Source organism: Castanea sativa, chromosome 8 (genome assembly GCF_040712315.1).
Source record: "Castanea sativa cultivar Marrone di Chiusa Pesio chromosome 8, ASM4071231v1".
Taxonomy (NCBI): Eukaryota; Viridiplantae; Streptophyta; class Magnoliopsida; order Fagales; family Fagaceae; genus Castanea; species Castanea sativa.
In genome coordinates, this window is record NC_134020.1 from 41,315,976 (window position 1) to 41,342,123 (window position 26,148).

At 34.2% G+C, this 26,148-nt stretch overlaps 2 protein-coding genes across 2 annotated transcripts in view; both read right to left on the minus strand.

The window, feature by feature from the left end:
* On the minus strand, window positions 1–3,712 carry LOC142606999 (uncharacterized). The gene is made up of 5 exons (XM_075778404.1): window positions 3,377–3,712; window positions 1,606–1,751; window positions 772–842; window positions 532–618; window positions 1–442 (listed from the first exon to the last, which is right to left on the minus strand). Exons 2-5 carry the CDS (start codon window positions 1,715–1,717, stop codon window positions 155–157), a joined length of 558 nt encoding a protein of 185 aa, XP_075634519.1. The 5' UTR covers window positions 1,718–1,751; window positions 3,377–3,712; the 3' UTR covers window positions 1–154.
* Window positions 3,713–7,933: 4,221 nt separating this feature from the next.
* Window positions 7,934–26,148, minus strand: part of LOC142607395 (uncharacterized) — a 45,395-nt gene continuing 27,180 nt past the window's right edge. The window contains exons 21-35 of the mRNA XM_075778862.1: window positions 25,782–25,949; window positions 25,388–25,681; window positions 24,941–25,117; window positions 22,369–22,632; window positions 20,422–20,520; window positions 20,149–20,333; window positions 16,547–16,882; window positions 15,736–15,889; window positions 15,389–15,499; window positions 14,909–15,076; window positions 11,746–11,872; window positions 9,645–9,803; window positions 9,453–9,565; window positions 9,318–9,377; window positions 7,934–8,381 (exon numbers count right to left, since the gene is read on the minus strand). Coding sequence (XP_075634977.1) covers window positions 8,184–8,381; window positions 9,318–9,377; window positions 9,453–9,565; window positions 9,645–9,803; window positions 11,746–11,872; window positions 14,909–15,076; window positions 15,389–15,499; window positions 15,736–15,889; window positions 16,547–16,882; window positions 20,149–20,333; window positions 20,422–20,520; window positions 22,369–22,632; window positions 24,941–25,117; window positions 25,388–25,681; window positions 25,782–25,949 — 2,613 coding nt within the window. The 3' untranslated portion in view covers window positions 7,934–8,183. The remainder of the gene's footprint in view (window positions 8,382–9,317; window positions 9,378–9,452; window positions 9,566–9,644; window positions 9,804–11,745; window positions 11,873–14,908; window positions 15,077–15,388; window positions 15,500–15,735; window positions 15,890–16,546; window positions 16,883–20,148; window positions 20,334–20,421; window positions 20,521–22,368; window positions 22,633–24,940; window positions 25,118–25,387; window positions 25,682–25,781; window positions 25,950–26,148) is intronic.

The window sequence follows — 26,148 nt, forward strand, 5'->3', positions numbered from 1 at the left end:
AAGATAAAGTTAACCCTTTCCATTAGCAATGACAAATAAGAGAACAATGTTATTACTAGCATAGCTCGTTCTCCAGGAATGATACAAAAATCTAAGGTAGACAACTAGCGCTTCTATTTGTTTCCATTGTGAATGTTTCCCATCTTGCATGCATTTAGTGGCGCTTCCTACCACCACCCTTCTTACCTCCATTCTTCTTTCCCTTCCCCTTCCCCTTTCCCTTTCCCTTCTTTTTCCCATCACTGAACAAATGGGTACCTGAATCACTCCCTCTAAAAGGAGCTGGAGCTGGAGCTGAATGTAACAGATGCTTTACATCAAGTACACCATTTCTAAAATGACCTTCACTAGCTTTCAAAACCCTGTCTTCAGGTTTGCGCTTCCCCATTGATCTTTTATCACTACTGCTGGACTTGCCTCCAAATTGTCCAAGAATCAAACGCTAAAAGCTAAAATAGTTAGTGAAACTACAAAAAGTCCTGCCAGTCAGATGAACTACAGATAAAAAGGGCAATGAAATAAATTAATCACCTCTTCTAGCATTTTCTGCTCTCTTTCCTTTTGTTTCTTCATCATGGGTCGTGCTACACTGAGGGGTAGTCTCTGCTTCTTAGTAGGCTGTTTTTAAAGGAGATTTAGGAAGCTTTAAATAAATACAATACAGTCAAAGTAATTGAAAAGTTCACTTCAGTGTTCACCACCTGGCTGTTTGCTTGTTGCAAACAAAATAGAGCCAAAAGTGAAGATGAAAGAAGGGTAAAGAGTTCTTACCTTTCCACCTAGAGCAATCACCTTCCTATTCTCCATTTCCTTTCTCTCTTTCCATGTCATATGTGAGGAGCCTGAAAAAATGGCATTGCCTTACATTAGGTCACAAGCAAATGGAAAAATGAAATTAAAAAGACAAATGTGCTACAAATTATCCCAATAGAGACCTTGACAGTTGATACTGTTCAGCTTGAGACGCGTTCTATTTGAACCACAGAGAGAACCTTTACAAGGCTAAGATATCCAAATATTTCTTTTGGCTCTCTAACAAGACAAAAAGTAACTTTACAAAGCAGAAAGTGTTGCATGGATATCTAAACACAGAAGCCCACACTGCAACATATGGCGGTGACGAATTATAGGCAAGGTACATTTTTCTTTTCAAAATTTACATTGCCAAAACCATCTTCAAGAACTACAAGCATTAGCCCTTCATTGATGGCCAACATTAAATCAGCTTTCTCCATAAATTAAAGCCACTGGCAAGGGAACTATCCTGCCTTAACCACCATTATAGCATGGACAACAATACAATCACTGCCATAGTTATGATTACCAAATTCCTTGATTAAAATAAACCAAAGACAAAAAAATAATAATAATGATCATAAATAGCAGGGGGGGGGGGGGGGGAGCTATGTTATTCTTAAAAAACATTGATATCTTGTTCTAGAAAGCAAAACCCAGAAAAAAAAAATTCCATTATGCATATCTTAGGCTACAAAGAGATTATAAAAATTAAAAACTCCATATAAAATTTATGCAGTGAAGGGGAAGTTAGAAGGTGCAATTTTGGGACAAATAAAGCAACAAAAGTGAGAGAAAATTGAAACATACTGAAAAGCTCAATATCCTTCATAATCTTCTTGAAGTCCATTTCTTCATCCTTGGTATCCGTTTGGCCTCTTGAGGGTCCTGCTCCATCAGCTTCTTTCATCTTCTTATACATGTTTTTATTTCTCCCCTCTATGTCCAAAGCTCAACTGCAAATAAACAAAAAGTTAGAGAACAATTGAATAAATTGTAAAATAGTATAGTGTGCTTGTGTGTGAGAGATATAGAAGAAGGGGGGGGGGGGGGGGGGGGGGCGGGGTATTGCAACTGAGTGAAGACAGTGAGTGCGGTGGTGTGAGGTGGCCGGTGAGATTTGAGAAGGAAGAAAGACCTAACCTAATATTCAATAATTAATATTAGGTTATTTAGGAAAATATTTACTCATGTTATATTGAACAACAACAAAAGTTTAAGACATTATAATGCAATTATACTTCCCTAAGGAAAGAAACAGAATCAGGCATTATGTTTGCTTCTCCTTATTTTTATCCAACTCAATAGCCACGCACCTAGCCTTCTACAATTCTGTTTTTTTTATATTTGTCCATTCAGTAATAATTTTCATCTGTCCATCCATATTTATTGTCAATTTCCAAGTTGGCAATTCATGCAACAAGAGAACAATAACCTGTTTTAATAATTCTAGAAAATAGACTCAAGTCTCATCCGTTTAAGAAACATGCCCACGATAGAAATGAGTATTAGCAAATTTCTAAAATAACCAAAATGAACATTAATTTATCACATATTCATTGTTAACGAAACAAAACATTGTCAAAAGTACATGCATGGAAAACAAATAACCCAACAAGTCATCGTTAGAAACAAACAATGTAGCAAAATAATAAAAGTCCAAACATTGCAAAGAAATCTCACACTTCTTAATTGTCATATCTAGACATCAACTTCAACATCTCTTTGCTCTTAGTAACTAGGCAGCCAAAGAAAGATTCCTTACTCATCGGATTATGATTCAAAAATAGTAGACATCAGTTAAAAGATTTGGTTCAAGGGGATCGGAAAGAATCCAACATAAGAAAAGGTGAGAGGGTTCCATGGATGCAATTGTAGATCAAGGATCATAAGTCTATATATATAATACCAGAAATCATAATTCATAATAGATGTTAAAGAGTCATTGGGGAAAAAGAGAGTAAATTTTGACACAAATTACTTATCAAAGGCAATAATAACTAAGAACCAAATTAAAAATACATGAAAGAAAAAAAAAAAGAAAAAAAAAGCAAGGTTCAAAGTTCAAAGTTACAAGTTCCAAGTTCTAAAACCACAAACATACATATGTCCCAAATAAATGACATAAAGGAAATCAGAAAGTTTCCAACCAAAATGATACCAATCAACAAAGAGAATTATGATCCTTGGTGAGCCTATTCTGCACCAGCGAATGCCATTCATGTCACTGCAATTTACTTACAAAAAATTTCAACTCTAAATAGAACCAACCAAAATGACAACAATCAACAAAGAGAATTATAAACCAGCTAAAATTTTCAGATACTAAAAAAACATTGCACCCTTACAAACAAAGAAGGAACTAAACTGATACTAAAAATAAAGAAACAAAATGGGGAGAACCCACTTCATCTCAAGTCAATTCAAAACAGACCCATAAGAAACATTGCGAAAATAAATCAGAAATCAAAATGACAGTTCACTTTACGCTATTTCTCTCTCAGAGAAATATTGACAAACACGTAGTGCGCACAAAATCTTTAACACAAACCCAATATAGAATTGACAAAAGAGAACTCACAGTGAAACCAGAAATCGTCTCCCTCTCTCTCTCACAGCGCCAAGCAGGTGTCGCAGTCGTAGCTCTCTCTTTCTCTCTGTCTCTCTCTCTCTGTGGATTGTTTTGTGCAGAGAGTTTAGTTATTAGGGGTTTTGTTGTTAAAAGTTGGGATATTTAAAAATTTTCATGGGTTGGGCTTAACAAACATGTTAAACTTTTGGGCTTATAATTAAAGGCCCAATGAACTTTTTACGTTTTTTACATTTCATAAATTTTTACATCTTGCAACTCCATGGTAATTGCACGGATATAAATCCTAACTTTCAAACAGTTCATTAAACTTGTGGGGGAAAAATCAAAGTGTCATCCACTTGCAGGCATAAACCTTTATATAATAAAATTGTATAATTTATTAATTTTCACCCTGACCAAACCCACTTAGTTATTTGAGCTGCAAAGACTTGAGCAAGTGCACCCAACCCACATTTATAGAGATAATTTTATGGTTGTAGTAATAATAATTTTAAAAAATCATTAACAAAATTAAATGTGTTGAGATAATGTTGACAAGATTGTTGGAGTTGGATATTGCCACTCTCAATTCCTTATGCTTCACAAAAATGAAATTGATAAATTTAAAAAAATTTCACATTTTTTGAATTGAAATCGTGAATGAAAAATACGTTACAATTTTAAAATTATGTCTTTAACTCATAGTTTTATTCTAGTACCTTATAAATATGCTACTCATTAATTAAGGTTTCCGTCTAGTTCAACTGTTTTTGTTGTATCGAATTTTTTTTTTCCTTTTATTTTTTGAGAAGTAATCTTCATATAATTAATTGAATTGTGTGGCTCAACCCAAACTTTAGGGGTGTTACTATTTTATATTCTACTTCAATTGAACAGTTTTTTCTCAATTATGGACTGAAAGTTTGAGTCATGGAATATGATAATGGGACTAATTAGTTAAGTCACCGTAGAATTGCAGTGTTTTCAAGTGCCTAATCTCCACATTGGCTCAGCTTAAACTTTAGGGGTGTTACTATTTTATATTCTACTTCAATTGAACATTTTTTTTCTCGATTAGAGTAAATTACGTATTTTGTTCTTATCTTTGACACTATATTTTAGTTTGGTCTCTAATTTTTCAATTGTGTCAATTTGGTCACTAACCTTTCAATTTAGTCTCTACCATTATTTCTTAGAAGAAAATTGCTAATGTGACAAATAGCCAAAATAAAAAGATTAGTTTATTGTCACATCAACGGAAACTGATTTTTTAATTTAGCCGTTAGCCACATTAACAATTTCCATCTAAAAGATAATGACAATGACTAAATTGACACAGCAATAAAAGGCTAAGGACCAAGTTTACACAATTTTTTTTTTTTGAAATTCAAGTTTACACAATTGAAAAGTTAAAGGCCAAATTAAAATACAGTATAAAAGATAAGAATAAAGTATACCCTTTTTTTATAAGTATATATCTATAAGAATCACATAATGGGTAAAAATCTATTGTCCATAGCCAAAAGACATTATTTGAATTAATTATATTTTTCTTTTACTTCCCAATTTGGGAGGATTAAGAATGGTGATCCCAGATTATAAAATAAAAAAAACCATCTATTGCCCTTTGTTCCTTCCTTTCACTTTTTACTCTTATCAAAATATTATTCCATCTTCCATTTTTTTTTCTCTACCATTTTCTTCTATCTTACTTATCCACCCAACCAAGTGCACTAGGCTATATTTCCAACAACCTTTCAATAAATATGTTGTAAAGATGGAAAAATGGATTTCATGATTATGCAAATACATGTCCTAAAACCCTCTTCATGTTTAAAAAAGACTGCAGCAACGATGCTATGTAAGTCCAATTATCATTTACACTTTTAGGGGTTAAGGCACGAGCCTTGGTACGATCACAAGTGCCTTTCCACCGAAAGTGACTGGTCATGGGTTCGAGTTTGAGAATTAGCCTCTCCAAAAAAGAATTTGGAGTAATGTTGCCTACCAATCATCTCTCTCAGATTCCGCAAAAGTGGAAGTTTTATGCATTGGATATGACCTTTTTATAAGTAACACTTCAAGAGCTAATTATCACATCCATCGAAACTCCTAAGGAAAAAAATCCCAATAGGAATTCAATCCCATCATGTTCTAGATAGCTATAAGTTAACAATCATATTCCAAAATTTTGAAAAGATTATATACCTTCACCGTACCCAGCTCAATTAATATGAATTATAATTCTTAAGATAGGACTGAAAATCTGAATACAACCTGTTTTGGCAGCATCACTTGCCAAGGGTGCTTGCCTAGACTTATTGAGTGAGGCTAAATTGCACATATCAAATAACAAAGGAAAGGTCCAAAGGCTTTCATGACCTGTACAAATACAAGAAGGAAAATAAAGAAAAGAAGTCGAGTCTCAAATTAAAACTATAGGTAACTAAAAGAAGTCGTTCTTCATCAATCACCATGAGAGCATGTATCAACAACTCATAATACAGTTTAAGCAAAGCCAATAGTTCAAGCATATATTGGAAAGTGACCCAGATAAATCAATCAAAAATACGGCATAGTGACATCTGACGTCTCGTGGTAAGGACACCGAAAGATGTATATTAGTGATGACTGGTTTCATTAAAACTAACACATTTATCTTTTTAAATGGTAAGCAGAATGTAGGCACAGTTCAAATTCAATGCCACATATTTTGATATAATGATAATCTATCAATTGTTCTAAAAGTTTAAATCATTAAGATATGGTTCTAATATAAGTAATTTTAGAGTCTATTAAAAATCTCACTATTGTAAAGTTGATAATGGGTTTTAAAATTTGGGTTGGAAGTTTTCTCCCAGTGCTTGGTCCTGATTCCAGTCAAACCCAAGTGTTGATTCATTGGTTCTTATTGATGCAAGAGACGTAAAAAGATTTCTATAGTATTATTTAGGTTTGCAAGTTAATTATATTTTTATGTTTTAGGCCCTAGTAGTTCATTAGGCTTTTAGTATTTAAATATTTGGAAGCAAGATTATTTTTATAATAAGGCGATTTGAGTTTCTTACACAAATTAGAACCAGGGTTTAGTTTTCCCTATATAAGCAACCTTTTGTACTTCTTTTGAAGATAGTTGATATTTTGATAAATAAAAAAATAAAAAAATAGTCTTTTAGTCTAGTGCTGACTCTTAGTGCCTCCCATGCTTGGTGTTGACTCTTACGTTGTATCACTTTATTTTATTAATTTTTAATTTTACAGTTCAATTGTTCTAGTTGTCCTACGTCACCCCTGTCATGTATGGTGTTGATTCCAAGCAAACCCAGGTGATGATGGTTAGATACTAACTACTTTTCTATTTTATCCACTTGGTGCTTATTCCTAGCCCCTAGGTCCTATCCCTTATTTTGTTTCCCAAATAAAATCTTCTCCTTCTGTAGTCTATTTCTCCTGCATCATCCTGTCAGCTATTTTACATTCAGCTAATGCCTTTGATTACTGTCGTAGAAATGTAGGTGAGGAACCAATACTCCTTGCAACTTCAGTATGAAACAGTGAAATTGAAGAATCCTTATTTCTTAAGCAATAATTGTTTAATAATTTTTGAAAAGGACATAATATCATAAAAATACCCGGTCCCATGAACCCACATTCTCAAAATGACATTACTTGAATTAAAAGTTTGTTACTTGGAAATTTATCAAAATCAAGATTTTTTTAACAAACCTTTCTTATAAGTTACTTTTTTTTTAAAGATAAATCAATATAAAAACTAAATACCTTTATTTTAAAGGTGTCAAACCAATTGCTTGCCATGGATAACTAGAGGTTTTATTTTGTATAAATTATTTAGCATTTGACTTCGGAATAAGATATTTTTTACAGTTGGAAAAACATAATGGCTATGAGAAAACTTATGATGGTGGTGTTGATGGAATCGATTATGCTCAATTTATGTAAAGTTCAAGCTAATGACATTCTGTCTTCTTCACTTCCAATGGGCTTTCCTCTTCCATCACAACTAGATGGTTTCAGAAGTCCATTACATGATTGCCTTGACAAAGATATTGAAGAATGCAAAAAGAAAAGGCGAATCAGGTTGGAAATTTATTGACTATGAAAACTGAATTATTAAGAGTTTTTACAGGTGTATCTGGGTTGATGACAACAGAATTAAAAGTAGCGATATCGAACAAGTATGACAAATTCGGTCTTCACAAGAGTGGCACTAAATTACTTAAATGTTATGAAGTTGAGCTCAAGAAGCTGAAGGAGAGATGAGAAAAGGGAGATCAAACTTAGCTATAGTTGGGACTCAACGGGTTTTGTTTCATCCCGATCTGTGTTGCAAATAATTCTATCAATGGTCTTGTTTAGTTTGGTGCAGTGACTGTTCAATGATTCAAGTCACTGTTTTGTGTCTTTACTCTCGATCAGTCTGTTTTTCTCAAAAAATAAAAGGTACATGTCTATTTGTTAGTGGTGTTGTGTCGGTTTTTATGGTTGGTGCAGTGTCTATTTCACTTTCACACACCAAAATACACACCTGTACACACAAAGACCACATGGTGAAATACAATACAATCAGCTATACCAATTCCAAGTAAGCATTCTTCATATTATCCAAGAATAAGCAAATATGGTTGATCTCCACTCCAATTACCAAAAGCAAGCAAATATGGTTGGTCTCCACGGCACACCTCTTCATCATTCTAAATTGCATGATATATTAACTTGAAATAAAATAGACTGTCATTGCAAATTTAATTATGAGCTTCAACAGGTTCATTAGCTTCATGCTGTACCAATTTCAAGTTTATTGGACATTTTCGATTTTCAAGTTTTCAAGTATATCGATGCATCTTTTTAACAATGACCTTGCCTCCCCATTCTTCTCCACCCCAAGCTGATTAAGAATCTCATTCTTAAACCCTACATCTATCAAATGCGCTGATGGAAGGTCTCTGAACAGCTTGGTGATTTCCAGAAGGCACTCTGAAGCAGTGATGTGAACCTAAATTTGAGTATTAGATTAGACAGTGTAGAATTTGTAAAAATGGGAATAAGAAAATGCATTAATAAATTAGAAACTGCTGGAAGCAAAGTGGAACAGTCACAAACAGACATGAAAGTCAAACAATAAATCTTTTCTGAGAAAGTTAATAGTGGGACAATACCAATTGAAAATAAAAAGGGAGAGGGGGATTTATGCCAATTTCAGAAGTTAACATCAATAAAAATTTATTATATGAATGCGTACCATTAATTAAAGAGCTTTGGTAAATCTTTATATTTCAGTATTATGATCAGAAGTTAACATCAATAAAAATTTATTATATGAGATGATACTCGGCAAAAGGTCAAGAAGAAACTAGAGGATTACAACTAAGCAAGTACAATAAAAAGAATGTCATGAAACCTCATTATGAAAAAGAAACTACTGTATCAAAATGCAACATTTTGGCGATTTTAAAAATGCAACTTCAATAATAACTTGGGCCAAAAGATTTATTTTATTTTTTAAATGTGAAAATCATGTGTTTGCCCTGCATTTACGGACTCTAAAGATGTATGTAGGTAATGCAACTGACCAATAGAGAGATGCAATATACAATTATTTGACGTCAAAAATAATGATATGGCCATCTTATCAGTGGATTCTGATTGATTGTATTAACTAACATTTTTTTTAAATTACATAAAGTTGAATTAAACAATAAAAATAATAGATGTTGCCTCTATTTGGGTAGGGGAGCAGAATCATTATGCCTACATATATAGGATCAGTTTCGATATGTATCAGATTTTTATTTGAAAGGCATACAAGAGATGAGGTGCCTCCTGATATCCAATAAGTCAGGTGTAAGGGTTTCCTCAAGCTCAATGAACCAATAACTAGACCAAAAGTTGGTGTGCATTGACCAACCAAATAAGGAAATGGATGACATACCTGGGCAATCTTTACCGTGCTTATGCATTGGACTACCTCAGGTGACACTGAGTGAAACAACTGAAAAAAAATATAGAATTTAGTGTTCAGACAAGCCATAGAAAATATCTGACAAATGAATACAACTCTGATTACCTCCTGAACTAAAGAAGTTATGTTGGCATGAAGGGAAGTTCCCTGAAAGTCAACAGAAGCCTGGTTGAGTCTTGAACAAAGTTCTTTGATTGATGAAAACACCGATGTTTTGACTGCCCATGAAAGTTTAATCAATAAACTATAAAGAAGGGTACTAAACTTTTGAGAAAAAGAAAAAGCTAATCAGGGTACCTGTCCATGGAGATCCAGGCGACAGGGAAGTTATGAAGATGTGCAATAAATTCTTTTTCTGTTCAAGAATATCATTTATATGTGCAACATGGATGCAAGATGTCATGCAGTCCAATATTTTCTCATGTGGAACAGATACATCTTCAGTAGCTTCTGATTCTGCAGAACAGAAAGTTCATAATAAGACTACTAGCACCACTTTACAGCCTTAACACACAAATTTCAAATTGTAAAATAGTTTGATGATGCATGGAAGCAAGTGGGGAATGGAGAAACAAAGGTAAATAGTTTGATGATGCATGGAAGCAAGTGGGGAACGGAGAAACAAAGGTAAGGCTATTTTTGCAGTAGATAATAAGCAAAGAGCTGAAGATCTTGCCCCCTTTCTTTAGCTGAGTCAAGGTTTAAAATTTGTAGTTTCTTTTAGGGTTTGAAAAGCTTTAGTTCTGGGGGCCTGAAAGAGGCTAGGAATTGAGGACTTTGCTTTCCAGAAATTATGGGTAGCAGAAGTGATGGTCATACCCAGTGCACAAATCTACATGAAAATATCACAACAGTAAATGGACAAAGGACAGACAAACCCCTGAGGGTTGCATATGAAAAAATAGATAGATATTCTTTTATGCTAACAACAGAAGCCCAAGCTCATGAGAGAAACTATGAAAAATTAGCTTTATTTGGTAGGGAGGATACAAAACTGAGAGGAGGGAATGTGAGGATTTTTTTTGGGGGGGGGGGGGGTGGGCGGAAAAAAGAAGAAGAAGAGATTTCTAGTTTTATAAGTGTTTGGTAGGAAGGAGAGAAAACAAAACAACTTGTATTAATTTTTTTTTTTTTTTAATGAACTGGAGGGAGAAGACAGTCAGACAACCATGCAAGACATTTTTTTTCTCCTATTTTCCTCCCAATTTGGGAGGATTAAGAATGGCAATCCCGGATAGAAAATAACCATCTCTCCCTTTGTTCCTTCCTGTTGCTTTTTTAATCTACTGAAACATCAATCCGTCTTCCATTTTCTCCTACCATTTTATTTTCTCTTACTTATCCTCTCAACCGACTGCACTCTAGGTTACACTTTCCTGCAACCTTTTGATATATGTTGTAAAATGGAAAAATGGATTTCATGATTCTACAAATACATGACCTAAAACCATCTGCATATCGGAAAAAAGACTGCAGCCATGATCCTTTTTCTTATAGGTAATAGAGATTTTATTGATAAAATTTTTTTGATGTGTTCACTATGATGAAAACTCTAAACTGGAAACGAATACATTAAACTCAAGAAAAACTAATAGAATGAAGAAAAGCATGAATGGAAATATATTATGTATAACCCCGAACTCGAGACCACTGAAATAGAGTACCAAACAGAAGAGATTTTAAGAGTTCTAGAGATTTTCATTTATCTTCAAAGGTACGGGTATTGCGTTCCTGCCAAACTAACCACATTAGACACCCCAAAACCATATTCCACATCTTTGACCGGTGCTTTCCCAACAAATTCCTCCATGCAAAAAAGGAGAGAAACAACTGTCTTCAGCATCTCATGCACTGGATCCCAAACACCAAAAAATATTTCACTCCATTAAGCATAAGTAAACTGATAGTGTAGCAGAAGATGGTCCACAAATTCCCCATCACAACGACACAAACAAAACCTATTAACTATTGAGGTGATGATCCTATTTAAGTCCAATTATCATTTACACTTTAGAAGCTAGAGGTCAAGCCTTGGTGTGATGGCAAGTGTCTTTCCACCAAAAGTAGGTCGAGGGTTTGAGTCTAGGAATCAGCCTCTCCAAAGAATATTGGAGTAAGGCTGCGTACCAATCGTCTCTCCCAGATCCCGCAAAAGTGGAAGTTTTAGGCATTGGTTATGCCCTTTATATTAATACTTCAAGAGCTAATTGTCACGTCCTTCAAACCTCCTAAGGTAAAGATCCCAATCAGAGGAACTCAATCTCAATCATGTTCAAGATAGTTATAAGTTAACAATCATATTCTAAATTTATGAAATGATAAAATATACCTTCGCCATACCCAGCTCAATTAATGTGAAGTTTAAATTTTTAGATAGGACTGAAAATCAGAATGTAACCTGTTTTAGCAGCATCACTTGCCAAGGGTGCTTGCCCAGACTTATTGAGTGCGGCCAAATTGCACATATCAAATAACAAAGGAAAGACCAAATTGAAGAACTCTGGAAGACCAAAGGCTTTTATGACCTGTAACAAATAATACAGGAAGGAAAATAAACAAAAGAAGTCAAATCTCAAATTAAAATTATAAGTAACAAAAAGAATTCATTCGTCATCAAGCACCATGAGAGCATACATCAAAAATTCATACTACAGTTTAAGCAAAGCCTATAGTTCAAGCATATTAAATTACCGATTGTCCCAAAAGCTTAAACTATTAAGAAATGGTGAATTTAATCATAATTCTAACAATCCCTCACATATGTGGGCCTAAATTCCCCCTTAATAAGTGGGCCCAACACGTGGAATTTTTAACATTTTAAATTGGAAGTAGTAAAGTTAGGGATCAAACTCAAGATCTTCTACTTTGATACTATGTTAAATTACCAATTTCCCCAAAAGCTAAAACTATTAGAAAATAGTGAATTTAATCATAATTCTAACAAAGCATATATTGAAAAAGTGACCCAGATAAATCAGTTAAAAGTACAGCATAGTGACATTTGACTTCTGGTGGTGAGGACACCAAAAGTGCTATATTAATGGTGATTGGTTTAATTGTACCCAATTGGTTGTAATTGATCTAGATGGATGCTGAGACTCTTAGGATTTTCTCTTTTAGTTTACATCTAATGTAATTGAGTACAAGTTATTTCCTTTCCTTGTTAGGTTAGAAATTAATTTCCTTCCCTTCTATGATGTTGATCCAAACAACTTAAACTATTATAAACGATTTGGAAATAGTGAATTAAATCATTTAATTATTATTCCAACACTCTCCCTCATTTGTGGGTCCAAACTCCCACATAGTAAGTGGGACCCAACATTTTTACCTTTTTATTGGAGGTAAAATGGAGGCATGGTTCGAACTTAGTGCCTTATGCTTTGATACCATGATAAACTATTGATTGTCCTAAATACTTAAGTTGTTAGAATAATATAACTATTTTTAACTATTTTTCTACCATAAGTAATTTTAGAGTCTACTTAAAAGCCCCAAAATGCAGTTAAAAGTAATTTTAGAGTCTATTTAACAAGAGCCATGAAATATCATAGCACTATCACAATTTGATAATAGAACTCTTAAAGGTATAATGGCCCAAGAGGCCCGGGCTTATTATAGGACCATTTACTGATAGAGCAAGCAAAGTAATCTTAGATCTAGTTGTAGTGAAAGTACTGCAATTTGAGGGTTAGCTTATGGTTAACTACTATATACCCTACATTAGGTTCATTGTAAAACACAGTTCAATATAGTAAAGGTGTAGCCACTAAGCGCTCTACATTGGGGATGTAAACCACTAAGGTCAAACTGTATTAATTCTCTTGCTTCCACCTTCAGATTTATTTCATCTTTCTATTTTAACATATATCAAAGCAGGGTTCTAACACCTTTAAAAATTAAGGAACAAAATTGTTCCTCTAAGAGGAGACACAGTTTTTAGGTATCAACTCAACTAAGTGTTAATGCCAACTAATTAGGGTTCCCTAAATAAATCCTTTTCCACCAATCAGTAGATGACTTCATAGAATGTTAACCAAAGGGGGTCCGCACATTGTTTCAATATTTTAGTGATCATTAAATAAAGAGATGATGACTTTTGAATGAAGCTTTGCTTGGGAAGTGGCTATGGAGATTTGGGATTGAGAGGGATGCCCTTTAGAGGCAAGTGATAGAGGTGAAATATGGATGTGTATGGGGGGTTGGTGTACCAGATCTGTTAATGGTCCATATGGTGTTGGTTTATGGAAAAATATTAGTCGGAGATGGCCTTCTTTTTCACGCCATATTCTATACGATATTGGTAACGGGTCTAGGGTGAAGTTTTGGCAAGACCATTGATGTGGTGAAACATCCCTTGCAGTCATTTATCCTGAGTTATTTAGATTTTGCAGGGACAAGGAGGCTAGTGTGACTACACTTATGAAGTACAGCAATGGCGTCCTTGTTTGGGATGTCAGTTTCTTTAGGGGTGTGCATGATCGGGAATTAGAGGCTATGTCAGGCTTCTTGGATACCATATATGGTTCTTCAATAAGGGGGTTTGCTGAGGATAAGATGTGTTAGAAACCTAGTAGAGATAAGGGGTTTAAGGTTAAGGATTATTATAGAATTTTAGTGGGCTCTACTAACTTCTGTTTTCCTTGGAAAAGCATTTGAAAACAGAAGATTCCTTCTCGAGTAGCTTTCTTTGTTTGGATTGCTACTTTAGGGAAATGCTTGACATTTTACGAAAAATGAAGGTTTGGATATTGGATTGGTGTTACATGCGCAAGTGTAATGGTGAATTAGTTGACCATCTCTTCCTTCATTATCCAGTTGCTATGGATTTGTGGGCTATGGTTTTGGGTTTATTTGAAGTAAGCTGGGTTATGCCGCAATCCGTTTTGGGGCTCTTAAGAGTGTTGGCAAGGCAGGTTTGACCGTCATCAAAATGGTTTTATTTGGTTCATTGTACCCCATTGCATAATGTGGTTTCTTTGGAGGGAGAGAAATAGTAGATGTTTTGAGGATATTGAGAGATCCATACTAGACCTCAAGTAATTTTTCTTTAGAACTTTATTGGATTGGTTGGTTGCTATGCAAAACCAATCATTCCCTTCTTATTTTGATTTCCTTGATTCTTGTAATTTTTGTATTTGAGTTGTTGACCCCTTGTACACTCCCTTGTACTAGGGTGCTCCTTTTTTGATATCAATAAAACTTATTACTTATCAAAATTACATAAAGAGATGGAGTGCTATGAAAAAAAAAAAAGATCGGAGCTTCTATTAACTTCTATTTGACATACATTGATAACATATTTCAGTAAAAAAAAAATGTAATTCATCATAAAACATGATTTCAGGATTGCAATAATTGGACTAAGGTGCAACTGTCTAGAAAGAACCACTGGAACTTAAACTGTAGGTCGGGAACCATAATTCCATGCGACTTGCTTTAAGAATCCTTGTATAAAAGTTTTGTGAAGTGAAAATTGTAAATAGGTTCTATTGTCCAATATTTCCAGAAAATATACAAAACATTTCATGAATATTACAGCAACGTTATACAATTCTAACCTGATCAAGACAGGAGAAAGCCGCTTCACGGTATTTCTTCACTTTTTTTGTGCATGCAGAAGAGACCAAACTCAAAATGGCATTGGGACTGGCAGGATCGCCAGTGGAGATTGCTGCATGGCATGATGCAGAGAGAGCACCTAAAGCATTCAATAGAGCATCCTTCCCCTGTCCATCCAAAAAATTGGTTCTCAATACTAGCAAAATTGGTTAAAATATGAAGGAAAAAAAAAGAGGAAAAATCTTACACTATGACATAATTAAGAACCCATGATGCATATATTTATACTGGATTGACTACCATTAAATAGTAACTCAATCAGGTTTTTATTTTACAATGATATTGCTTCATATGTAGGAATGGAAACGGGGAAAAAAATGACTGCATATCCTAACAGAAAACACAGTAAAACATATTGCTTCTGATAACTTTGACTTTGTGCATTCTCTTTATCAAAGCTCATGAAAAGATCAACCTACCTCCCATAAACGGCCAGGAACTTCCTTCATAAGAGATTGGAGCAAAATTTGATAATAAGAAGACATGGATTCACCCAAAACTTCACTAAGCTTGCAAATTGCTAGGGCTGACTGCAACACACAAGCAGAGATCTTACAAAAATAGGGAACATTTTTTTTTTCTTTTTAGGTTCTTATGTGATTGAACCTGTGAGTGGACCCCTTACCACTTTGTTACAGGGAACGGGGAATGGGAACTCCATTTGGTTAAAACCATAGGCAACCAATTTCCACTTCATAGGAACATAAAATTAAAAGGCAAGGAAAAGAGGGAAAAAAAGAAAGAAGAAGAAGAAGATAACACTGACCTTTCTTTTACTTGCCCATGATGACAATGTAATGCTCTCGCATATGAGAGAAACAATTTCCCCCAAGTACAACTGGAGGGTGATGCGTTCACCGCTTGTACTTTCTTCCCACAACTCCTCAAATAAGCCAGAAATATGCTTGTCATCCTCAAACCTGCATCATACTTGACTGATTTATTTAAAGGAAAATAAAATTTCACTTGCACAATCAATTTTGCTTTGTCAATTATTATAAAGATCTTTTTGGATACATTGAAAGGGGGTTGGGGGGTGGAATTGAGGGGAAAGGAATTTCAAACCCTAGACATCTCTATTAGAAATACCAATAAATGTCATTTGACCAAAACGTCATTGATAATTATTATAAAGATCTTTAAAAAGTGTCAACATTTTTTGTACATATTTTTTATTAATATAAGTAAATAAGTTTCATTAAAGAAGCAAAAATGTTGGTTTATATTTCAAAATTTCCAACAATTTAAGTGCATGAGTCCAAAAGAATACAGTCATCAAAGACTCAGGTGATTCTCTACCAGAATGGGTAATATTCTGTAAACCTTGAGAGTACTTTAATCCAAAATGCAGTTTAACTTCTAAGTCCGTAAACAACTAAAAATTGTATGATTTTTACTGACCGGAATGGTTCTCTAAAACTATTTACCATATACATCTACATTCCCTGCCAACCTGATAATTACTAATCAGAGAATAACATGGTGACAACAATGTATTATATGATATATTTTTCCTTTTTGGAGAGAGCATTAATAATATCTCAAAGTAGAAAAAAAACCAGTCATCTGATTCGGACCTTGAAAGAAAGATAACTGGAACAATTGCTGCATGATATCCACTCACGACATCTGAGGCCATGGATAAATAGCTTTTTAATAAAATTGCACACGAAATTTGAGCATTCCTGTCACCAAGATGTAAAGCTGCAGTTTCTTCTATTAACTTTTGAGCCTGAAGGGGTGTTACATGCTTAAGAACAATGGCACAAGCATTGGCAAAGGCACGCTTTGCTGCAACACTTTTCTCCTCCGTAACAACCGGAAACAACAGCCTCAATAGCATGTTTGTATGCGGTCTGATATCAGCTCCAACATTTTGAACTAGCAAGGTAATAAAGCTGGCAACACCAACCCTGCAGAAGAATATGTATAGGTTACAGAAAGCATCATTGCTGTTAACAATTGTGTACATTACAGACAGGACTAATTTTTTAGAAAGTTACAGTGCCCGTTCTCTTGGAGACACTATGTTCAGGAACTTCCATCACTTTTTGAACAATAAAGATGCATCTGTCATTGTTAAACTCTCTTCTGTTAAACTGCAGTCCATAGCATTACCAACTAAGATTGCTAAATGCCTTGTATGAAGTAAACAGAAAAAAAGGGGAGATAACTGGGAGCACAGTACAATTAAAGATATAAATTTTGCTTTGGTCAGAAAGTTTCAAAATATAACATTGATGGTGGCCAAACAAGAAAAATGTTCCCAATATAATTTAAGTTGATCAAGAAGTTTCAACGAGTAAAAGCCTGTTTGGTGTACCATATAAGCCTGCTTATGTTTAAGTTTTTAAAACCTCACTTTTTCTAGATACAGTTGTACGCCCACCCAACTTATTTTTAAAGCAAAATAAGCCAATTAAAAAAAGCTATCCCAATAACACACACTAAGCTGAAGAACAAATATGCTTGAAAAAGATCCACACAAACAATGATCTCAAAGATTCAATGCTTCAGGATCCTTTTAATTTTAGATCATAGTATATCTTAGCGGGGTTTTTTTTTTTTTTTTTCATTTCTCTAGTATATTTCACATGTACTGGGACTGAAACCTTCTCTTCTTTAACTAAATTTTATTACTTATCAGAATAGAAATTCAATACTTATGGGTACAACACTTTACTGTTGGCCTTTTAATTCAAATGTCACATAATAAAAAGTTGTTTTCTAAAACACCTTTTTAATTTCTACCCTAATAACTGCAAGTCGTAGGAAATTTTAAGGTTAATTTAATTACCAAACCATCATTCTAACACTGCCCTCAGTATGGGCCCAAACTCTCCTTTGATAAGTGGGACCCAACACATGAAACTTTTAATATAAACTACCACTTGTCCTAAACGTTTAAACTAATGGGAAATGGTCAGTTTAATCACTTAACCATAAATCTAGTGTTTTAGACACAAATATATTCCACTGCGCCTTATGTGGATAACTTGAAGAGAAAGGTGGACTTTTGGAGAAATGGAATTAAGCTTGATTTTGTTTAAATCTTAGTTCTTGAGAATTTATACAATTGAAAATCTGTCTTAGGCAATGTTCATTCCACTTCTTAGAATTTGTTGATCTTTTAAATTTCTAAGTGTAATTTCATTAGGACTTGCTCTAGTATACAGCCTGCGTTCAGAAGCATTCTCCTCTTCTTTATAAGATGATTATTTACTCATCAAAAGACAATACGAGGATTTGGGATCTAAACATAATTTGTTAGAGTTAGTTCTAGTTATCGTTTATTTTAGCATATTAATTGTATTTCCAACAGGAAACCAAATAGAAATAAGGGATTCATAATTTTTTTTTTATATATGATGTTAATGGATTGTACTGTTATAGGCGGGTAGCCACTACTTTGGCCTCTGTGGTCAGCTTGTAATTCCTTTTGTGGTTAATATATCATTCCCTTTAACCAAAAAAAGAAAAAAAAAAAAAAAGGGGTTCATAGTTAATGATTATTATAACCTTCCAGTGGGCTCTAATGATTTTTGTTTCCCCTAGAAAAGCATTTGGAAGAAGAACATCCCTACTTGAGTGGCTTTCTTTGTCGAGACTACTGCTTTAGGGAAATGCTTGACAATTGACAATTTACGAAAATCTACGAAAAAGTAAGGTTTGGATTTTGGATTGATGTTATCTGTGCAAGTATAATGGTGAATCGGTTGACCATCTCTTCCTTCATTGTCCAGTTGCTATGGATATGTGGTCTATGGTTTTGGGTTTAATTAGAGTAAGTTGGGTTATACCACAGTCAATTGTGAGGCTCCTAGCTTGTTGACAAGGCAGAATTCGACATCAAAATGGCCATATATGGTTAATTGTTCCCCCATTGTTTAATGCGGTGTCTTTGGAGGGAAATAAATAGTAGGTGTTTTAAAGATAATGAGAGATCCATAATAGACCCAAGTTATTTTTCTTTAGAACATTATTGGATTGGTTGTTTGCTTTGCAAAACCAATCATTCTCTTCTTTTCTTGACTTTCTTGATTCTTGTAATTTTTGTACTTGATTTGTTGGCCTAGGGTATCCGTTCTTTGATATCAATAAAAATTATTACTTATCAAAAAAAGAATTGATTGTACTTCTCTTTTAGTACACCGCCGTGTGCTAAGTTTGCTTTTTTGTTTTTTTTAATAAAATTTTTCATTGCTTATCAAAATAATAATAATGTATTATATGAAATGAGGAGACACTAAGGAATATAGTAACACTTGGATCCAAAACTGAATCATTGCTACGACCCAAAATTTTGTGCAACATTGTAAATGCAAAAGGATTTAACATTCCTTTCAAATGTGCCACGTTAAGACATTACCCAAACATTTTAGTACCAAGTTCCTGAAACCCAAACAAACTGAACCTTTGAAATTTGCTGTGTGTATTATGTAGTGCAACTGGAAGGGACATAATAGGGCAACTAAAGGATTTTTTTTTTTTGGTAAGTTACAAACACATCTGATGGATCTTGAAACCACTATCTCACCCTCCGCCTAGCACTTAGAAGGGGAGAAGGTACCAATTGAGCTAGAGCTCATTCACAAGTTTCTTTAGGAGTTTGAAGAAGTCAAAGTTTCTTGTATTTTGGTGACCATCTGTTTCTTACTTGATTATGTCACCCAGGGTTTCGAATGCAACATTACACACAAGTTAGGGGGCTTGCCCCAAACTTCTGTACTCTATCAATTCTTCAATTTTTTACAATTTACAACTTTTGTTTAAGTCATGTCCTTTATTGATCTGCTTAGTACTTACCATAAAACTAAATTTGTAACCATAGTTATGTTACTAATAATTCGCATATAAGGATTTTGCCACAATCTTACAACTCTGAGCAGTATTTTATCATTATCTTTGTCATGTATAAATTACACATGCACCCAGTGTGTCCTACACCCACCCAAAACTTACCCCTCCATCCCATTTTATAGGAAAAAGGAAGAGCCAGTTGAGCTATAACTCACTGCAGAAAGAGGTTTTTTTTTTTTGATAGGTAAGAAAGAGTAGTTTATGTATATAAATTGAGAAAGAAAACAGGCAACAAAAACTGCTATTAAATACAAAACAAATCCTCTTTCATATTGAATGGATGCTAAAATACAGCACACGGATTAGTATGACCATATACCTGGTATTGAGGCCTACTCCAGAGCGTACCAATTGAGCAAGACGAGGAACCAATGGATCTAATGATTCAGTATCTACAACTTTTATGCATATGTCAAGAGTTTCCCACATGGGAGAGCCTTTTGCAATCGAAATTCTCAAATGTTCGAGCTTCTCTGTTTGTATTCCAGCATTTGCTGCATGCAACTGGAACAGAAAAGTAAATAAATATATGAATAAACTAAACAGCATGAGCTGATATAAATGCAATAATGGCACAAAGATTATGTTATACCTCAACATAATTGAGCCCTTGGTCTTCAAGGCTTGATAAACTTTCCAGCATGCAGCAAACTAAATCAGATAAATGCGGACGAACTGCAATTCCTGCACCCTGAAAATAAGGCACAAAATCCAAGAGCAATTTTTAATAAAAGCGAATATGTAGTTTTTGACACAACCAATGAATGAAAGAAATTAATGACTTACAACTTGGCTATTGATTAACAAGTATACTAATTAAACATGTGACAGCTTGAAAGTTGTACTACCAGAATCAGTCACTTAGGAACAAACGAAAAATAAAAAATAAAGCACAAAAATTTATCAAGTTCAAACTGCATATGCAAAAAATGAGCTGTTAAACCAATCCACAAAAATCATATAAAACATCAAGATCTTATATCCTTCTACAAGTTTCCTTTATGTCCACTATAGTAAACAGAACAATTGACCATATCCCACTGGGCATTTGTGTTGCCAAAGCTTAGCATCTGACAACTTATATCATTATAATAGGGGAGAATAGAGTGAACATGCTTGTCATGTCCTTCCCACTAACATTTATGACCTTTAATATAGTAACACCTTGATGCCTGCTAGATCTTATGTGACACTTAATGATAGAAAAGTTGATCCTAGCAAGGTCTTGAGCAAATCAATGGTAAGTGCAGCCTCCACCCCACTTCAACATTTCTAATATCATCAAAGTGAAGCAGTTATTGCTTTACTAGGCAACTGAAGAAGATGTTTCTGCTAGTATTCCAACTTGAGGACAAGTTTTTTTAAGAGGAGAAGTCTCTGATGCAGGCCATTCTCTGAACTGTATTGAGTGGTTGTTACTTGTTTGTTATTTTGGGCTGTCATTTTGCTTAAGTAACCAGGATTTAAGGGGAGTATAGCCTATTATTTGTTCTTAGAGTATAAATAATAGAATTCCAACCCTTGTAATAAATTTTTCACTTGTAAAGAATTTCTTTTCCAATAACAGAGCCTAGCCTTATTTTTGCTCTTAAGTTCTTGACAAGCTAATCCTTCTCTAAACCCAAAATCTCTTCTCTCACTTCTTGAATCTGAAAGTTGGAAGCATTAGAGGGGCTATTGGAGCTAGAGCTCATTCGCTAACATCACAAATATATTGACTTTACAATGAAACCCATGATTATAGAACAAAGAATTAGAGAGTGAATAAAGTCAACAACCTAATACCTTTTTTTTCTGATAAGTCAACAAACCAAAACTAAAAATTTAAAATTTTAAAAAAATAAAAAAGAAAGAAGAAGAAGAAGAGAGGTCGTTTAATATTATATTAATGAATGAATAGAGTAAGGAAAAAGGTTCCTTGAGATCCTTGAAGGGAATAAGAAAAAGCAATGGCAACATGTGGGTGTTGTGGAGCTTTTAGCTAGCTGAAAAGGCAAGTTCAGCTAGTGTCGTAATGAGATGGTCAAAGGCTACAATTTGACAGTTCAGTGAGATTTAGTAATAATGGGGGTGCATTTTTTGACCTAGTTGGGGAAGCAAGCACAGCAATACTATACTATATGACAATAGTACTAGATTTTTCTCCCATTTAGAGGTCGCAAGCAATTCCACCTCCTCCTATCAAGATTCCCACATCAACTAAAAACAAGCAGATATAATCCTTTTCCTCTTCTTGAAGTAGCCAAAGAATGTATATTGAATGTATTATCATGATCAAAGATCGGTAGACCATTTATCGTCCAGGTGTCACACACATACACGGAAAACATTAAATATATATGCATGTAATTATACCTTGAATAGACAAGAATATGGTTCCTATGAAAAACTCAAAGTAACCTTTCATAATGAGACCTCAACTGTATTGGACAGTCTGAAAAATATCATTTGAGGTGCTATTTAAAAGCTAGTACCACATTAACAGAAAACTTAAGTTATTTTCACTAAAAAAAAAAGCGTACTGTAACACAATGCTAACCTTCGCTAGTTTTGTAACAACTTCGATAGATGCCTTACGGATACTGTCAACTTTACTTAATATGCCTTCCACAAGCAAAAAAGGAAGAACAATATTCATGGCTTGACTTGCATCTGAGATTTCAGTTAAGGATGCATCACAAAGCCTCTTAGTTAATGAAGTTACAGAACGGCATAATTTATCACCAGAAGTACGAACTGTCTCTTTTATGTCATCCATGGCTCGAAATGCTGCTGACCATAATTTCTTCAAATGTTTTCCAACCTACAAGTCAAAAATACAATTAATAGATATCACCAAGCAGCAAAAGCGAATGATATTCTAAAGATGCTGTACATAGAAAAATAGGAACAATCTGACTATAAGATGTATCAGATGGTATTGGATTCTGCCGAAAGTTATCGATGAATTCACATCTCCATTAAAAGGAAAGAATGGTCATATTGTGGATGTATATACAAATACAGAAACTTAATCTTGTTTACTACAGTGGTAAAAAACGAAGAGTAAAGAAGGGATTTTAATATTTCAGATTCTGCTGTGTATTGAACAAGATCAGGTTTGAGTGGACAACAGCAGCTGGATGTTTTCCTTTTTCTAATCTATCCGAGCTTATTGACTTTTGTAATTTTAGATCCTAGCTTGTTGAGCTGTTAGTATACTGCACTATACTTTTTTTTTTTATAAATTTTTATTACCTATCAAAGAAAAGATCAGGTTTGAATCCAATTAGTTTAAGTCCAAATCACAGAAATGAAATGAACTTTGAATCCGACTGTAAAACCAAGATTCTGGATTGTAATGCATCCATATCTGTCTTATATAAAGAACAATGTACTTTTATTTCCCATTAATAAGGCCAAATCATTGTATAATTTTAATAAAAATATGAACAAAATTTAGTTATAAAATTGGTTGTAGCCTAAGGCAACCTTACTCAATCTTTTTATTGGAGATGAATTTTGACAAATAGACCATTGGATTACATCTTCTTCTTATAACCTCCATGCTTGCAAAATTTCTAGAAAATTAAAGATCAATAGTTATTTCATCAATAAATTGTTTAAATTGCAAGTTTTTGTAATTTAAAATTATACATAAAATATAAACTTATAGATCATATAGTAAATAATATCTAATTGACACAAAATTTGACATGTATTAAGAGAGTAAAGAACATGTAATTCAATAGTTAGATTTTCAAAATATGTAATAATTTTTATTTTTATTGATGACACAAATCATAAAGCTTACCTAATTTTGAATGTCACAAGGCAATGGTGGAGTAGATGATCAGTAGTCTCCCCATCCGTCTTACACATACAACACCAGTCTAAGTCTAATGATTATTCAACACTTATTAAGGTTATCAAAATTTAGAATTCTCCCCAAAGTTGATGTCCAAATGAAAAGGCTAACTTTAGATATAACTTTAGGCTTCCATAGACTCCTCCAAGGAAAAGAAAAATGGAACGTGGAATGTAAAATCTTATAATAGGATCTAACCTCAAAGACATTCGGTGAAGAAGGGTTCTAAAACAGAATATCCACCCCACTCTGCCTTATCAACATCATATAAAGTACATTCATAAAAGAGGCAAAAGACACCATTTCCCAAACATAAGTCAGTCTAACAAAGCTAATACCCTAGTGGTAATAACCCCCAAGTAAGTCAAATGATCCGTAGTGGTGGCCCATCACACCAAGAGTCATGCCAAAAATTAATAGAAGAGCCATAGCCTACCTTGAAACTGTTGGACCGATGAAAACCTTCCCAACCCTTCCTGATGAATTTCCAAAGACTAACCCCATATGGACCTTGAGTTCTGTTTCAGCACGTCCTGAATATAAGTTCTAGAAGTTGACACCACTCCATACTTTCCCCAAGGACAATCCAGTAATCAGATTGAGGCATGATATTTGCAGCTTATTGTAGTTACAAGCACAGGATAAGAGATGCTAAAAAATTTTCAAACTCTACACTGCAAAAAAGTTTGTACGGTGAGTTGTGGTTATTGGTGTTGTGTTTGTTTGGAATTCATTGGGTTATGCCACGTAAGGTTATTGAGTTGTTTGAGTCTTGGCAAGGTGAGTTTGGGAAACATCGCAATATAGATTTTTGGAGACTTGTGCCACCTTGCTTGATGTGTGTATTTGGAGTGAAAGGAATGCTAGATGTTTTGAGAGATGTGAACAATCTTTGCTAGAGATTAAGTCTTTTTTCTTACATACTCTCCTTCTATGGAGTGTGGCTCTATTGCTTTTTTCTTGTTTTTTCCTTCCTGTTCTACTTGATCGTTGTAATTTTGGTTCATGATTTTTGCCACCACAGTACATTCCCAATGTACTCGGGTTGGCTATTTTTTTTAATAAAAATTTTCATTACCTATCAAAAAAAATTGCAAGGTGTACTGATTAAGCCATGCCATACTAGAGTAATATTTAAAATTTTAAACTGAGTTCTGAATCAATATCTACTACTGAGCAACCTAAGCAAGGATTGTATAGGTTACAACGTCAAACATGAGTTTGCAATATACTTGGACAAAGAAATGAATATAGACCTCCTCACCTGATCAAATTTTCGTCCTTGGATGATATCTGCAAGGGCAAGACAGGATGCCTCACGTGAACGCCAAAGCCTCGATCCACATTGTATTAACAAATCATCAATAATGAGGTCCAAGTTTTCATCAATGGTTTTCTTTGAGTCTGTTACTAGTGACTTCCAGATGTGGGCCATTGCATCCTAAAACATTGCAAGAACACTGGCAATGAGAAAATGACATTACTAACATTAATTGGTCTAAAGCAAACAACAATATTAAGATATACAAGTTAGTATGCGCATTTGAAAGAGGGGAGAAAAGGAAACAAAATACTTGCAGAAATATACACATTAAAGTGTATGTGAAAATAAAGAATGCAGCTGAAAATATTTACATTTTCAAGTTACAAACTACCAAACATTATAGAATAAAATTCACAAATACAAATCAGAGCACTCAAAAATGTGTACCTGGACATTTTTATCAGGATCATATTGGTAACGAACAAGCCTTGGAATCAATGAGCGTAAATATGGTGTAAGAGCATCCCCCGCTTGCTTTGCTATCTTGGAAAACCCAAAAGCAGCACCCCTCTTGGAATACAAAGAAGCTTGATAATTAGCAAGATCCATAAACTTATAGATTAAGTCAGGTTGCCCCATCTCATTTGCTAAGCTGCAAAGCTCCTTATAAGTGCTCAATTTCCCTCCACTAAGATTTTCACCAATAGTCCCCTCTTGAAACACTTCAGAGTCTTCAACAAGCTGCATAAAACTCTAGAACTTCAGACTTCAATGGGAAGAGAGAGAGAGAGAGAGAGAATCAGAACAGTGACTTATATATATAAGGTATCGAAACAGTTACCTTGATGGCTCTTTTTCTCTTCCCTGAACCAGTCAGAGTGCTTACAAGTGCATTGACCAAGTTTTCCTTCATTGCTGCATCACCAATTTCATACACAATACTCATGCCATGAGAGGCCAACTCCTGTGTAAGTTCATTCTGTTCACCAAGTAAGTGTGAGAAAGCCTCCTGCATTCATATGAAAATGTTTTATACTCAGAAATCCAATTATGGTATTACAAGAAGCTGGAAAGAATGTTTTAACATCAACGCCTCTTTGGTGTTTGCAAGAAAATGCAGCTGTATAGAATTGTCAGTGGCAGCATTAGCATTTGCAATTCATACTAATAACAACAAAAAAACCTTAATCACAAAACTTTGGGGTCAA

What these genes read in the sequence shown, in the direction of transcription:
- LOC142606999 (XM_075778404.1), bottom strand. Translation starts at nt 1,717, where the DNA reads ATGTATAAGAAGATGAAAGAAGCTGATGGAGCAGGACCCTCAAGAGGC. An exon ending in GAAGGATATTGAGCTTTTCA is followed by an intron (nt 843 to 1,605) that starts GTATGTTTCAAT and finishes CCATTTTTTCAG; the next exon opens with GCTCCTCACATATGACATGG. An exon ending in TGATTGCTCTAGGTGGAAAG is followed by an intron (nt 619 to 771) that starts GTAAGAACTCTT and finishes CTTTAAAAACAG; the next exon opens with CCTACTAAGAAGCAGAGACT.